This window comes from Ahaetulla prasina, chromosome 7 (assembly GCF_028640845.1).
Source record: "Ahaetulla prasina isolate Xishuangbanna chromosome 7, ASM2864084v1, whole genome shotgun sequence".
Lineage (NCBI taxonomy): Eukaryota > Metazoa > Chordata > Lepidosauria > Squamata > Colubridae > Ahaetulla > Ahaetulla prasina.
Genome location: NC_080545.1, coordinates 73904288 through 73921291, shown reverse-complemented (window position 1 = coordinate 73921291; position 17004 = coordinate 73904288). Strand labels below are relative to the sequence as shown.

Sequence of the window (17004 nt, the reverse complement as noted above, 5' to 3'; positions counted from 1 at the left end):
AAATACTCTGGTTAGCGGAAACCTTTTTGAAGTTAGTAATAATTTATAGAATGTTTATTATATATTCTATATAGTGAATTATATATCATCAGGTAGGATTTAGGAACTAGTTCTGTATGAAATCCTGGATAGTTACTGCCACTTAAGTGACTGAATGTACTATAAAAATGAAAAGATTTGTTTGTTTTGCTAATATATTGTATATATTTTGCTAATATATTGCCATTACAATTATAAATAATCACTTATATATTGCAATTTATATTGTGATATCCCAACTCGGAAGTTACGAGAAACTCAAAGTAATAGCAGCTTGCAACAGTTGTTTCTTTAAAGTTATATTTAGAGTGCAGTTATTAAGTCTGGAATATACACAGTTAATAGTAAAGCATTTCAGTTACTGTGTGTTCAAAGTGATCTAGATTTTGAACCAAAAGCAGCTTTATCAATCAGTGTTTTCTATAAACTATTAGGGATGCAATGATGGAAAGATGATGAATATTATCAGGGTAAATGTTAATTTGGAAAGCAAAGTAGATGCTTGGCCTTTTGCCAAAAGGGGCACAGTTCTGCTAATACTTCTAAGAAAATGGAGACAGTTTTAAAACAGACTCATTCCCTGCAGGAATTAAATTATGCAATAGATTCCAGAATGTCTTAACAGGGCCTGTTTAAAGACTTAGCTTGTTTGGTGCTTAACAATGTATTGTATACTGGGAACTTGCATTTTTGGCATGCACTAGCAACTGTATTTTAGTTTTCCTGACAATTAGAATTGTAAAAAAAAAAAAGCTAAGTTTGGAATGGAGCTGTTTTCTAGAGACAAGAGAAGAAGCTGATAATGAAAAGCAGTGTTTAATCTCTGGCTGCCTTGCTGTGAAACATGTTAGATAGCTTTAAATAAAAATAGCTTCCCCCCCCAAAAAAAATGTATCAGTAGAAAAAACATTGCATGTGAATGGGCAAACTAGTGAGCCAACTAAAAAAAGTGACAATCAAATTAAAAAAGTAAAATGAGTTGAAGGAATTTATTAAATAGGGAACAATTAAAACGCCACAGAATTGGAAGGAGCGTCTGTTTTTTTCTTTCATAAATACTGGATAAACAATATTATAGCAACATCGCCCTATTTCAACATTTCCTGGGTTGTAAATTAATTACTTTAATTTTTTATTGCAGCTTCTGTCCCTTCTGTTTGAAGACTTGTTCAAAAAATTCAACTCTGAGTTGAAGAAAATCGCTGACCAAGTAATTCCCAAGCAAAGAGCTGCCCAGTTTGATGTCGTTAAGCACATGCGGCAAGATCAGATCACGAATGGTATGGTGAATGCCATCTCGACCGTAAGTGTTTCATTTGGATGGACAGCCTTGAGATATCATGAGCGAAGTGACAGGACTCAGTGCAAATTACAGGTTGTCATATTGCACAGTGCTTCTTTTTCCAGTTTTAATTCAAAACCTTCCGTGGATTTGTTTATAGAAGAATTGTTAGTAGCTTGCTGTGTTATATTTGTAAGTCATTTTACAGTTCATCCATTTCTGGTTTCTGTCATCTGGAAAGTACAGTATATGAGGGGCCCTTGGTGCTCTCTGAACTTGGTTGTTTTCCTGCAGGTGTTTTGTTACCCAAGCTAGGTAATATCATCATCATTGATGCTGTTACCTAGTTTGAGTAATGAAACAGTTGCAAGAAAGCACCAAGGACCCATCATTTCAGGCCCGAGCTACAAATATTCTCCTTTATCAGTACAATACATTTCTGTCAGTTAATGGAGGTGTTAAAAGCGTTGTCTCTATTTTGTTGGATGTCTTTCTTGAGAATGTGAGCAAAGTGTATCACCAGATCCAGTTAATTTCTTGACTTAAGTGTAAAGGATCTTTTAAGGTGAGGAAGCATAATCATTAAATATTCACTCCAAACAGAATAACAGAGCATCTAGATTATTATCTTTCTGGTATCAGAAAACATTAGTGATAAGTGTCTGTTTCCAAGCTACTTAATTTACATTATAACTCACTATTTTTTTTTTAAAAAAAATCTGTCTTTAACTACTTTGGTTTATTTGGTATGTTCTTATATTATTGCCAATATCTGTTCTTCATAACAATGTACAGGATTTAATATAATAGTTTTAAAGTTCCTGAAGTTAAGAACAGTTTAACCATGGTACCAGTTATCAAGAAAAGGGAAGTGTATTGTTATTTTTTTAATTTGGATTCTTGCACTAAGTAGAGAACTAGATTCAATGGTTGAAAAGACCTGTTCCCACTTTAAGATTCTGTGATTTAAATCTGGATCCTGTCCAGGAAATGTATTATTATAATGCACCCTAGAAATAAATAATGTATTGGGCTGCTCCAACCATTCTGTTGTTTACCAACAGAGAAATGTCTTGCTTATGTATCTCTTCACCTTAGTACTTGTATCAAAATGCCAAATAAAAATGGAAATGGACTTTAAATAATTGAGAAATTTGCCTGCAACAAACAATCGATCAAAATCTGCAGCAAAATCTTGGCATGTTGAAATTCAACCCATGACCGACAGCATGATTATTGTTATTTATACAAAAAAGGTTCCTAGATTTTCATCCTGATAGATGAAAATCTGGACCCATTTTACCATGTTTTCCAAACTGATACGGTTTAGAAATGTAAAAGGTTGTTTGAAGCTTTGACCAATTTTACATGGTTCTTTATCTTTAGGGGAATTGGTCACTGAAGAGATTCAAGATGGATCGACAGGGTGTGACTCAAGTATTATCACGCTTGTCCTATATCTCTGCTTTGGGGATGATGACAAGGATTTCTTCTCAGTTTGAAAAGACCAGGAAAGTGAGTGGGCCCCGATCTCTTCAGCCATCTCAGTGGGGAATGCTGTGCCCATCAGACACTCCTGAAGGAGAGGTAAGCTCCATTGGGTTAATGCACTTCCCCTTGTCATATTACGTTATACTTTACAGGTACTGCCTTTGCCTATTCCCATCCTTTTTTGCTGTTTTTTCCCCTCAAAATGAAGAACCTCCATGCATTGACTTCTTGTCCTGCTTCCATTCCGTTAAACAAGTCCTCCTGGCATAGTCATGATTCAGCAAACCTTTTTCATAGCTATATTCACGCTCTAAACCAGGGGTTTCCAACTTTGGCAACTTTAAGACTTGTGGACTTCAACTCCCAGAATTCCTTAGCCAGCTTTGCTGGCTGAGGAACTCTGGGAATTGAAGTCCACAAGTCTTAAAGTTGTAAAAGGTTGGAGACCCCTGCTCTAAACTTTTCCTCAATTCTGATTGATGGTTTTATGTCCTTGAACTCTTTTGGCTGGCTATCCTCTTTAAAAAGACAACTTTGAATTGTTGGAAACAAATTGCTAATAAATACATTCTCCTGATAGCAGTTTACAACAAAACATTTTGTTAGGACAAAATGATCTAACTAGCCCTCATAGGTACCAAAAAAAAAAAAAGAGTTGTAATTTTAATTCCAAGTATGGTTGTAAAGCTAAAAATATCAGTTATGTCACTTATGTTTTATAGGATTAAATTATGAATTCTATTCTGTGGGGTGTTTTTTTCAATATAACTTGGAATTAATTGCCACTAACCAGCCAAATTCTGATAGCAATCACCAAGTAACAGTGGCTAAAATTGCAAACATAAATATTGACATTATATACTGCACAAAATTGCATACTAATATATCTGATACATAATAACATATTTGATGGCCACCTAAGCAGAATGTTTGTTAAATTTAGCTCTTAGTATTTTAGTTATATGAATTGATTTTATATACTTGTTTTCCTTTTTCATTTTTTAATTGACTTCTGTTTTCGTCAGGCCTGTGGCTTGGTTAAAAACCTAGCATTGATGACTCACATTACTACTGACATGGAAGATGGCCCTATTATTAAATTAGCTGGTAACCTTGGAGTAGAAGATGTAAACCTTCTGTGTGGAGAGGAACTTTCATATCCAAACGTGTTTCTTGTTTTCCTTAATGGTATGTTACTGCTTTTAATCCAAGTGAAACAGGATACTAGAAGTTTAAACATTAATATAAATGAGGTGTCCTTCTCATAATAATCAAGTCTTGAGCAGGTACTTTTTCAGAAAATGAGATTTTTGAATTTGTGATTGTGTATGTTAACAGTGGAATTAAAGGTTCCCAAACTCTGTCATTTCAGTTAGAATCCCAGTAATTTTTTTCACAGCACTACTAAGCCAAAACTGAACTCTTTCAAGCTAGTAGTTCTTGCGGTGTCTGACCAATGTTGAATATCACTATTTCCCTTGAGAATTTTAAATATCCCTTGGTGCCTCTGTGAGTACACTGTGCGTTGTGCAAAGTTTGGGAACCGTAGAGTGCATAGAATTCTGCAAGTAGAATGCTTCTTGCATTCTTGTTTTGATGGTTCATCCCGTGGCATAAATGCAACATTTAAAGTTACATATAAACGTTGATTGGGGAAGCCAATTTTTATAAATCTGTAATATATTTCATTCTAGGGATATGATGTTCATACAATGAGTATGATTCTAAAGCTTTTATGTTAGTTACAACATGAGACAAAGCTTTAGAAACCCAACTCCCACATTTAAAAAGTACCTAAATGCAGTTATGGCAGGAAATTGCCCCTCAACACTGTTGACATGTGTTGAGGGGCAACTGTTGTGAGATCTTAGAATCTGTACCTGCACAATTATTGTGCACTGATCCCAATATTGCTCTGACGTGTTTTCAGCTCACTGTTTCTCATGCAAAATACTCCCAGGTAATATGCAATAAATACTTAAAGTGCATTTAATACAGTGTGAAATTGTTTTAAGAAATGATTGGGGATGTTGAGAGTTACTATCCCTCATGTCTGGAAAATACCAATTGGGGAAAAACGTGTTGAAATGGTAGAAGAAAGGTAAAATAAAGCTTTTTCTCTCCATCAGCTATAACTATGAAAGTTCCAACCCAGAAAGATTTTAAACAGGAAACATAATTTTTAACTTAAGAGAGACCATATTGAAGTTATTAGAAGTAATAATGATATCAACAAAAGGATAATAAAATTGATTTTGTTGGAATATGAAAATTGTTCTCTTTTAGGTTTCCATCACTTTATTTCAGTGCTTTAAATGTTGCTACCATTTCATTTCTAGGAATGACTGGTCCAAATCCAAATTATAGCAGAAATCCAGTTGAATTATCTACGATAATTTCTTGAAAAATACATTGACTTTCAGTGGTGGGTTGCTCCTGGTTCGCTCCGGTTCTGGAGAGCTGGTAGTAAAAATCTGCTGGTGTTCGGAGAACCAGTAGTAATGGCTGGCTGGCCATGCCCCTGAACCGGTTCCCCAATCATCAGAAGTTTGTTGTTTTTTACTTTTAAAAGCATCTTTTCTTCAGCCAAAAAAAGGCTTTTAAAAGTAAAAAAAAAAACCTCTGATGATCATGTGGCTGAGTAGGGATCATCAGAACCCTTTAAAAGTTTTTTTTTTAACAACCTCTTTGGCCGAAGAGGTTGTTAAAACAAAAGGTCTTAAAAGGCTCCTCTGGTGATCCCAGCTGAGTTAAGAGTTATTAGGCAACTTTAGCTGGGATCATCAGAGGAGCCTTTTTTTCCTGTGGCCCACCCAATCCCCCCTCCTCACTTACCTATAATTGCTGCTCCTTTCAGGCTGGCAAAGCCATGCTTTACATCAGTTGCATCAGCTAGCAACTGAATCTGCCTGCCTAGAATCCGTCTCCTCAGTGAGCAGAAATCCACAAACCTTAAAAGTTACTAAAGTTGGAGAGTCCTAATCTAAAAAATATAAATAAAATAAAATAATAAAATAAAATATTTGTGCAGCTTTCTGAGATTTCGTGTGTTTCTGTAGTGTTTCACTCTAACTAAACAAACACACAAAATCTCACAAAGTTGTATGTGGCATTTTGTGTGTGTGTGTGAGAGAGAGAGTTAATTGTGTTGTGTTGTGTTGTGTGTGTGTAAAGTGTGAAAGTTGGTTTTTGAGCTTTTTGTGGCTGTGTGAGGTTCCTGCTTGTTGCAGGGGCCATTTTGGGTGAAATGCAGCTGCTTTTACATTGTGTGTGAGTCAGTTGTGTTGTGTTGTGTGTGTGTAAAGTGTGAAAATTGGTTTTTGAGCTTTTTGTGGCTGTGTGACGTTCCTTTGTGACGTTGAGTGGGCGTGGCCAACTTGATGTCACTCACAGCAAGGTGCCGCCCCACCTTGCCCTGAGTGACTTCAAGTTGGCCACATCCACTCAGTCACATGATCACCAAGCCACGCCCACCAAATAAGCTGCACCCACAGAACCAGTAGTAAAAAAAATTGGAACCCACCCCTGTTGACTTTGCTATTAATTGTTGCATGTTTATGTCCCAGGACAGAGTAGATTGTTATTCCACAGAAAGCCAGCGTTTGGCTTTATCCATTGAAATGATGGTAACATTTACAGAATCATTTACTTGTTTGCTTGAACAGGTAACATCCTTGGTGTCATTCGAGATCATCAGAAACTGGTCTACACATTCCGGCTAATGCGTAGAGCAGGCTATATCAATGAATTTGTTTCAATCTCCACAAATCTTGCAGACAGATGCGTCTATATTTCTAGTGATGGTGGAAGGCTATGTAGGTAAGAATTTTGAATATGCTTTTCCCAGGCCATGGCACCAGAATATTCCATTCCAAGTATACTATCAAGTTGTTCGGTTCATTCACAAAAAACAGTTTTAGACACGTGCACTCCACAAGTCGATTGGCAAGCAGTTAGCACTTCACCAACAAGCGATTCATATACATTGGAACTCAAAGGATGTAGATGTCAGCTGTTTAAAAGTATCAGGTTGTATGATTAGTGCTACTTTCAATTTTTCTGTGGTTTTCTTCTTTAATTCTATTGTAGTTATTGAGATTGCCACTTCAACCTTGAAAGCAGGAATTAGCTCTTCAATTGATTGCTTGAGCTGGAATATTGTGGTTATTTAGGTCATACTGGAAATTATGTGCAAATAGTTGATGTCTAACTGGGCATGCCGTTCTTTGTAACTTTGTTTATATGTTTATGATAAAAAGCCTTTGGAAGGCTAGGTTGCGGATTTAAAGAATTAATTTTAATTTTAATGATTGAAAAATCAACTTTACAGAATAATGCAATAATTTATTTTTTTCCAAGCTATTTTTTAGCTTTGAAAACTGTAAAATTTATTTTGGTTCCCTGAAATGATAGATTTAATATTGTTACCATATAAGCTAAATAAATGTGTTTCCTCGCAGGATGGTTTTGTGTGCCGTTTCCAGCACGCATTCCATAGGTTCGCCAACAGTGGTGTATACAGTCAGCTAAGACTGAGTATATGGGCTCTAAGTCTTTAGGATCCATTCTGCTTCAGTCCACTCTAATTGTAATTCCTTATCATATTCCTCATGCTGCTAACTTCTGCTGTTAACAAGATCTTCATTTCATCTCTGAAATGACGTGAAAATAAAATACATAATGTGTTAACTCTCCTTCTTATGATCTAGACCCTACATTATTGTGAAGAAGCAAAAACCCGCTGTAACAGAAAAGCATATGGAAGAACTTGCACAAGGCTATAGGTAAACAACACAGCAAGTTATCCTGGTTTCCTTACCAGGGTCTATCTGTTCATAAAAATCAGAATAAACAGCATTTCCTATGTTTGCAACTGAGTATCTAAGCATAAGTATTTCTATACTTTTCATTAACAAGCTACCGTTCAGTTCTGGATCTCCAAACTGACTCATGAAATAGTATTTGTTGGAGCCACTAAATTTTCCTCCCCATCAAAAGATTTTTATATATCATTAATTAAAAATATAAAAATAAATGTGAAGCAGGGCTGATGTAAGAGTTTGCAGTGCATTCAGCTGCATTGGAGCTCTGCACAGAGCTAGTGATCTGAGGATGAGAAAACAAAGAGGTGCCTGACTACTTTCTCCCACCCCTGAGAACATGCCTTGTGTTTGCCTTAGTTTGGGAGAGTTGGGGTGGCAATCCCCTTCCTCCCCCCGTTTAGCTAACAGCACATCATTTTAGCCAATATATAGACTGATCCAGTGGGGTTTTCAATCAGGCTATGTATGTACTGGCTAATTCAGCTCCATGTTAGCCAGCAGGTAGATTAGACGAAAGGGATTTTCAGGAGGGGTTGGTTCACACATTGGCTAATCAAGCTCTTTGTTAGCCAAAATGTGGGTTTGATTGACAGGATTTTTGTATAGGCTATTCTGTTCATTAGCTAGTGCAGCTGTGTGTGCTAACTAATAGGTTGATGGCGCCAAAAATGTCATTCTTTGAAGTAAAAAAATTATAGTGGTTGGTGAAGCAGTTGTGTTCTGAGGTATTTTTTTCAATGCAGAGGGGCTATTTCTTGTAATGAAACTCCTGTTTCTCCTTGCTGTAAGAAATTACATGGTAGGTAGTTGCAGTCCAATACTTCGTTTGCCATTCAGTATTATGGGTACCTTACGATCACCATACCCACTACTACATTAGTGTGGTGAGAGTGCCCATTTCAAATGCACTCATTGGTATCACAAAAGTTAAAGGAAGCACCTGGCTAAATGAGTAAGGTATATAACCTTCTGGAAACCAAATCTGGTCCAGTCCTTAGCATCTCCAGGTCAGTCAATCCTACCTGAACCTCTGGACAGCTACTACTAGTCAGAGTTTTTAGTTAAAAGTTATCAAGTTAAGTTATTCTGGACTCCATTTAAAGTAGAAATCTGTGTGTGGAAATTCATTTATATGAATATTAGTATTAGTTTTTTTGTTTTATCTTTTATGCACATTTGCACATGAGCATATACATTGTTTTGAAAAATAAATATTTTATATTCAGGAATTTTGAAGACTTTTTACATGAAAGCCTTGTTGAATATTTGGATGTGAATGAGGAAAATGATTGCAACATTGCACTCTATGAACATACAATCAATAAGTAAGTATTCTGGCATCATTAAAACCTACTTTTTGAATTGTAACACTGAAATTGGAGCAAGAAGATTTTTAATCTTCTTGGGAATATATTCTAAGAATGAAAAAGATGAAATTCTGTACGCCCAGATGTATATGGGACATAAAAAGAAGTTTCTTTTCTTTATTAACATTGTCTTCAAGAACATTTATGTGACTCGGTTACATAATTAAAATAGTAAAATCCAAAATCTGTTTTCCTCATTTGGTACTACAATTGTCAGACTCATAATTTGTTTGGTACCTTACCATTGGATCTAATTAATCTCCAAAGGTCTTTCAGAACAGCTGGGATTTCACCTACTTCCAGAAAGCCAATGGGGGGGGGCATTCTTATTTCACAGGTCCAGCTTCTCAGTATGTAACTATGTGATTTAACTTTAAGAAATCTAGCTATATATTTTTTTCCCTTTATTAGAGAGACAACACACTTGGAGATTGAACCTTTTACTCTTCTTGGAGTCTGTGCTGGTCTCATTCCATATCCCCATCATAACCAGTCTCCAAGAAACACTTACCAATGTGCTATGGGAAAGCAAGCTATGGGTAAGACTTCTGTGCCTTCAGATCAAAATAGTTATTTCATTCATCCCAGATTCAGTTTCCTCAGCTTTGTTAAATATTTCTGATACCCTAATTTGAAAACATGTCCCCAATTTTTGGTACAACTTTCTCTATGCTTTCCTATTTTAAAAAACAAAATTAGAAATGTACTCAGAGGCTAAGATAAAAAATTGATGAGAGATATTTTGTGTTTTCATTTATCAGCATTAAATTATCAAGATTATTTTTAAGGTAATGTAGTTTTAATTCCCTTTTCAGAAAACAGGAAATCTCCAATTCATCAACTATTATTTCTTAAGCGAGATTATTAAACCCCATTATTAAAATTGAATTCCAGAATTCATGGCTAAGAAATTCACATCATAGCTCTGTTGTACTTCCTACAAATATTCAATTCAGCAATGATTTCCCTGCTCTTTGCCACTTTTAAATAAGCATAAGAGAGGGTCACTTGTATATATATACATACATACATACATACATACATACATACATACATACATACATACATATATTGCTAGCCCCTACAGCCCATATACATTGCAACTAATATGGACATGTACCTGTTAATATACATTAAGACAGTATAAAGCATTTGAATAGGTGCTTTGTAAACCATTTTGCCAAAAACAAAGCATCTCCTTTTGAAGTTTTGAGGACACCCCCCCTGGAATGATCATTCAGGGCTTCGAAGTCTTTTCCCATGAGTCTTTTGTCTCTGCGCACATGTGGGCGCATAACTGCTTCACATCACCAGCAGAAACATTGGCTGGCCATGGGATTGCTCTGCACAAGGCTTTTGGTGAATGCAGCAGTCTCAGAATTGGATGACCAGTGCTCTATTTGTTACAGCTTGTGTGGCTTAAATGCGTTGCACAACATTTATTTATACATTACACATTTGTGTAACATGTGGATTTCCAGTTCTTCACCATGGCAAGCAGATTGTCACGTACCTACCATCTGTTATTTGCAAATTACATGTTGCTGTGTAGCTTTAACCTGGCTTGTTCTCCACCTCCCAAAACAAATGCTTTATGAAGACATTTCACCAGTCCTTAAATAACACCTGCAGGAATTTTTTTCTGCAGCAACTGCAACCGATGGCAGAGAACCTTCTTGCCACCATTCATTCATGTCAGTGAGGCTCTTCTCAGTTGCCATTACAGTTTACCTAAAACATTAACTCTGAAATTCAGTTAGGGTGTCATTCCTGGTGGTCACATAAATTCAGTGAGTATAATATATAGCCAAATAATGCTGCTTCTCGGTTGATGGGGGAGGGGAAATAAAAGTATCTTAGATAATCTTTTTTACATAGGCAAAACCCCGATGTAATACATATTCTTTCCCTTCAGCACATTAGAAAGGTTTTAAATATATTTTACACACCATCCCTTTCTTTTAATTGCATCCTGTTTCTTTGTCATGCTTTCTTTTTTCCAGGAGAATCTATTTTAGGACTATTAGCCTCAGAAGGTTTGGTTAGTTACCACACACAGTTAAGCAGGATCAGTGTGTACAGAAAGCCAATTCAGAATCTGTAGAGTTCTTTTGTACTTTTCTGTGTGAAGGTCTTTTTTTCTCATTTTGTTTTCAGTGTCATTTGCAATTCATTGTCTGTGTTTTCTGAGGTTGGTGTATTCAGCTGCTTTGACCCAGGGTCTTGCACATTTAGCTCCTTGGATACAATCCTCTGACGTTGCTGCTGACGATGGGAATACAAAAGCTGCTGAATATCTTTAGTAATTATTGTTAAAGGCTCTGTTTCTGTGTGCTACAGCCAGCACCTGAGGAATGAGCAAGGAGATAAAAGTACAGTTCTAAAGCTGAGATGTAATGGACTATTTAAAAAAAAAACCATATACACATTAAACGTCCAGTTGTGTGCTGAATATTTGCTAATGGTGGCTAGACTGTTTTTTTTCCTTTCTGAACATCTTCCCTTCTGTGCCCTGTTGATATGTGAGACTGTAGTTCCTATAATCACCAGATGGCTATGGTAAAAGAAGTTATAATCCAAAGTACCAGATTAAAAAAAGAAATACAGATATAGACATAGTGCCTATAGGAAGCTCAATTTTTATAATCCTAGATTGGCTATAATTTAACTTCAGGCACGTCTGCACAGTTTACATTTGGTGCTGTAACTTATGAGTTGGCTATTTTGAATCTGTCTGGACAGTGATTCATCACATCAAAATACGTTTGTTCTTTAAAAGTGTCAGCCCTCCCTTATGGTTGTCTCTGCCTGTCCCTCCCCACCCGCTGCCACTAACAGTCTTTGTATTGTCCTCTGAGAGATACATGTTCAAGTCCATTTAGTCACTTCCTGGGCTGTCAAGAATTTGGGATTATTGAGATAGTCTTTTGGCTCCCTGCCGAGAAGAAAGGACTTGTTACTCAGCATTGCCCCATTCTGATTATTTGAATACTTCCATTGCCTGAGAAATGCCTTCCTTGAGGCTTAGCAAAAATTAGGCGGATCGGTGGATCTTAAATAACACAAGAGAGTAGTACTAGATGAACTGAAATTCTGATGATATATGTTGGAAGGTATACAGTGGGTATAAATAGAAATAAAATCATATTTGTAGATGGTATTTTGAGAAGTTAGAAAATCATGTAAGTATTTGTTTTAATAGACTTTTCTTTCAACAAGTCTATGAGCAGCGTATCTGAGCAATCAATGAGTAGTAGTAGTAATGAGGCTGAGATAATACTAATCATATTCCAGATACACAGGAATTACTTGCCTGTTTAGTACATCTTGTTTATCAATTTATGGAGCCTCAAAAATTATTTCCTGCTCAAGGCTGTATTATTATCAATATTATGGTCATTATATTTTGTACTCTGAAACAATGGTTGTATTTATAACTAGATTACTACAGAACTACTCCTCAAAAGCATCTAGTAAAAAAAAACTATGATAGCAATTGCAGTCTAATTCTAGAATAACTCAAAGACGAATTGATTCTTGAAATAAAATTTGTAGAGGCTTAAAACTGCTTGAGGCCTACACTGAGAATTTTCTACTATAATTTACATTCTATGTAAAAAGTATGTGGGGAAAGTTGGGTATTGCACATTTTCACTTAATTAGCTCTCAGCTAAAATGAACACCAAGGAAATAGATGGCATAAAATATTTGCTGCTATTTCTGTTGATTTTTCCACATTTTTATAGCTAATGTTGTAAATAGGTAGAATCAAGCATCTACCAAGTTTGCTTAAAAAGATTTTTTTTTAAATTACAGGTACCATTGGCTACAATCAGAGGAACAGGATCGATACCCTTATGTATCTGTTAGCATATCCACAAAGACCAATGGTTAAGACAAAAACAATAGAACTCATTGAGTTTGAAAAACTGCCGGCTGGACAGAATGCCACGGTTGCTGTGATGAGTTACAGTGGTTATGACATTGAGGATGCTCTGGTTTTAAACAAGGCTTCTTTAGACCGAGGTAGGAAGTCTCTATTTAATAGGATAGTTACATCTCTTGCTTCAGCTCAACACAAACAGTTCACATCTATGAATAAAGAAAAATAATCACAATTTTGATGTTTAAATTGACAAACCCCGATTCATTTTTAGGTATATTTGTATACTACAGTATGTGAAAACTATGATTTGGTGTGATATCTAAATAGATAAACCACACTTGTGATATTTGAAATAATAGATCACATTAGCTGACATACCGCATCACAAAAAACAACACTGAGCCGATGAAAAAAACCAAGTAGCTCAAAATCTGTTTGTCTTATATTTTTGTGGGCTCACTTTATGGGTATAGTTTGAAATTCTGTTTTTAATGGATTATAGTTATATCTCAACTGAACTCTTGTATAATAACTTTTCAAGAATGAGAAATTACTGCTGAAAATGCTCCTTAAGGGGCGCTCCAGGTTTACAATTCTAACAGAAATAAACTAACCATCTGACTTTTAAACATTTACATTTGGCTTAATTGTGCTTTACAAAATACTGCTTTTCCATTAATAATGAAAACCAGTAATATTTGAACTCTATAGACATTTCAGTAGAGATGAATACAGGGACAACAATCGAGCCCAAATTTTCTGTTGCTAAGTGAGATAAGTGAGTTAAAAACTTAAGTGAGTTTTGCCCCATCTTACGATGTTTCCTGCCACAGGTGTTAAGTGAATCACTGCAGTTGTTAAGTTAGTAACATCTTTGTGAAGTGAATCTGGTTTCCCTGTTGACTTTACTTGTCAGAAGGTCACAAAACGGGATCCCATGAACCCTAAAAGGAGACTGCAACGGTCATGAATTTGAGTCAGTTGCCAAGCATCTGAATTTTGATCGTGTGACCATGAGGAGGCTTACAACGGTCCTAAGTGTGAAAAATGGTCAGAAGTAGCTTTTTTCAGTGAGGTTGAAACTTCAAACGGTCACTAAATGGACTGTTCTAAATCGAGGACTGCCTGTATTCCTTGAATACCACCAGGATTTTTTAGGATACTCGGAGAAAAATTGGGTAGTGGTCCCAAAAAAAATTATTAGTGTTAAATTGCGTAGTAAATAAATGTGGTTAATAAATTTGCTACCTGTTTTTAAGAAAACAAAAATGTTTGTGGTGTATCATTAGGCCGCAATGCCAATCAGGCACCTTCTCCAAACAGCCCATTAAATCTTTTTCAGGAAAAGCATATTCAGTGCTTTTCAAAGTGTATTCCTTGCATTCACTTCAAACAAACTTGTCTGGATGTTACGCTTTTTAGTGTTGCCTCATCAATCATATTTAAAACAGCTCCTCTGCTTGAGGCATAATATTGTGGGTGCCTGAGTTTACTTTGTGTGGTCAGACTGCTTGCGTACTGCAGTACATTCTACTACACTCGCCCATCCTTAAGAGCCCTTTTGCCAGTTGCCAGGCAGCACTAGTAGTATTGCTGGACATGTATCTTTGGCATTAATGTCTGCACACTTAATTTATTCTTTTTTGCCTAAAACAATAGCAGACATGATTTAAAGCAAAATGTTTTCTTTCTGGTAGACAAGTAACATTAGGGGGGAAATCAAATACTCTCCCGAATTACGTCGTACAGCCAAACGATACAGAGATACTACGCATAACTTCAACAGAAAAAACCCTTTCAGAAAATAAAGTTTATGAAGAAGCATTCTTCCAAATTTAGGAATTATTTAGACAGTGAGGGCTAATGAAAGAAATGCAGCACTTTTATATGCTTTTATTTTGAAATCTTGCAACCGAAAATCATTAAGGCAAACTAATGTTTTTGGTTTTATATTTTTTACAGAATAATCCAGATCTAGTTAAATTATGGTCTTTTTAAACAAATCTGGGAATCAGTTATATTTTATCGTTCTTTAAACCTGTTAAATTACATAAGATAGTTTGTTCTAAAATGTAGATGTTTTATTCTAAAAACTGCAATGTTGTTCTTTCAATAATATGCATGTAATTTAATTCTCCAACTGTAACGAATTCTTTTAGTTCTTTTGAAATGTAGCTATAACTAAGTTTTAACCCTTTTGAAGTTACAATTTTAATGAAAGATTATAAATGTCTTGTGACACCTTGAAGTTGCTATTATGACATAATAGTGCATTGTCATAAGCATTTCTAACAATACATTTTGGTTCATTCTGTATTAAAATCATTATGAAATCAGTATAATTGAATAGCTTGAAAAGAGTCCATTGGACTGCAGCCATATTAAGTGCATTGTTTCATAAACAATTATCCAAGCAACTGTTTTCTGCATTATGGATTTGTACAGTATATTTAAAACTTAGTCATGGATGTCTGATTCTCATTTTAGATAACCCTAATAGTAGTTTTGATTGATATATTTGTTTTCTTTGAGGCTTTGGAAGATGCCTTGTATACAAAAATGCTAAGTGTACTCTCAAGCGTTATACAAATCAAACATTTGATAAAGTAATGGGGCCCATGCTTGATGCGGGAACACGCAAACCGATTTGGCGGCATGAAATTTTAGATGCTGATGGTATTTGCTCTCCAGGTATACATTGTTTTCTTTATTATAAGCATTATTAGTTTGAACTTCTGTTTTTGTTCATTTGCTATTGTCAAACTCAATCCCAAATCTGTAGCCTTTGTCTCATAACATAAGGAGGAGGAGTGACCTGATTCAGTGGAAAGCTTTTTTTTTTGTTATTGTTGTTTAATTATGTACATTCATGGAATATACTGGATGGTTTAGCAACCTCTCGAAAACCAACCCCTCATTTTTCAGTGTTTTGCTGCCAAATTTTGGTGGCATGATCTTGATTGACTCTAAGGAGCATAAATAAGGCACTCGGCTGAGGCCTAGGGTCTCAGATTATAACACACACACACACCTTTTCACCATTTGAGGATAATGAAAATAATTCAAACAGGGCGTAAACATATTATTTCCTCATATACTTACAGGTGAAAAAGTAGAAAACAAGCAAGTGCTTGTGAATAAATCGATGCCCACGGTGACCCAAACACCTCTGGAAGGGAGCAGCGTATCTCAGCAATCTCAGTATAAAGATGTGCCAGTAATGTATGACATGCTACCTTATTTTATTTTTTAAAAGCAACAGAAAACAAAGAGCCAATAGAAAATGCTTAATTCTGGAAAAGAAAATAGAAATTGGCCATGTCAGGCATACTACCTTAGTTACTAAAAGGGTTCAAATATTTAGTTTTCTTGGTAATGCCACATTATATATATTATAAAGAAAGTGGATTTCAACTTGTTTCAGTCTTGTAATATCCACGTTCCTCATGTTCATTTTTAAACTAAATGGGCAAAGAAACTTTTCTTCATTCACCGTTCCAATTGTTTCTGGGTTCCTATAGTTGTTTTGCAGTTGCTTTCACTTTTGAAACTTTGCATGAAGCAGTAAAATTGTCGTTTGAAGTTGAAATTTGTAAACTGTTGTTTTGCGGATGTCTAGTATTAATTAAACTCAGCTGCCTTTTTTTTTCTTGAATTAAACTATGTACATTTTCTGTTCATTAGTTACAAAGGTGCAACTGATTCGTACATTGAAAAGGTCATGATATCTTCCAATGCAGAAGATGCTTTTTTAATCAAAATATTGCTGAGGCAAACTAGGCGCCCAGAAATTGGAGACAAGTTTAGCAGTCGTCATGGGCAAAAAGGTACATTTTGCTACGTTTGAATGGCTCAATTTAATCAAAACATATTTACAGTTGTTCTTGGCATAACAGCATAGCAGAGTAAGTAAAATAAGATAATTATACTAAAATGAGATGATTATTATAAGTGCCTGGATTGGATTCAACTAGAATTTTAATCTTCTGCCTCTGGAAAGAGTAAAACCAGTTGCGTAAATGCTGCTCTGCTGCTTTAGAAGTTTAAAACTGAATGGCTGCTGCTGTTCTGTGAAAAAAAATGCAATATAATGCAAGTTACTATATTTTGAATGAA

At 35.5% G+C, this 17004-nt stretch overlaps 1 protein-coding gene across 4 annotated transcripts in view; it reads left to right on the top strand.

The window, feature by feature from the left end:
- Positions 1-17004, top strand: part of POLR3B (RNA polymerase III subunit B) — a 79307-nt gene that overhangs the window by 30011 nt on the left and 32292 nt on the right. For 3 of the 4 annotated variants that reach the window (XM_058190195.1, XM_058190193.1, XM_058190197.1), the window contains 11 exons: positions 1181-1342; positions 2708-2908; positions 3838-4000; positions 6478-6631; positions 7522-7596; positions 8862-8960; positions 9414-9541; positions 12819-13028; positions 15421-15579; positions 15993-16110; positions 16573-16715. In XM_058190195.1, the coding sequence (XP_058046178.1) occupies positions 1181-1342; positions 2708-2908; positions 3838-4000; positions 6478-6631; positions 7522-7596; positions 8862-8960; positions 9414-9541; positions 12819-13028; positions 15421-15579; positions 15993-16110; positions 16573-16715 (1612 nt within the window). The remainder of the gene's footprint in view (positions 1-1180; positions 1343-2707; positions 2909-3837; positions 4001-6477; positions 6632-7521; positions 7597-8861; positions 8961-9413; positions 9542-12818; positions 13029-15420; positions 15580-15992; positions 16111-16572; positions 16716-17004) is intronic. The other variant, XM_058190194.1, reaches the window with a different exon arrangement.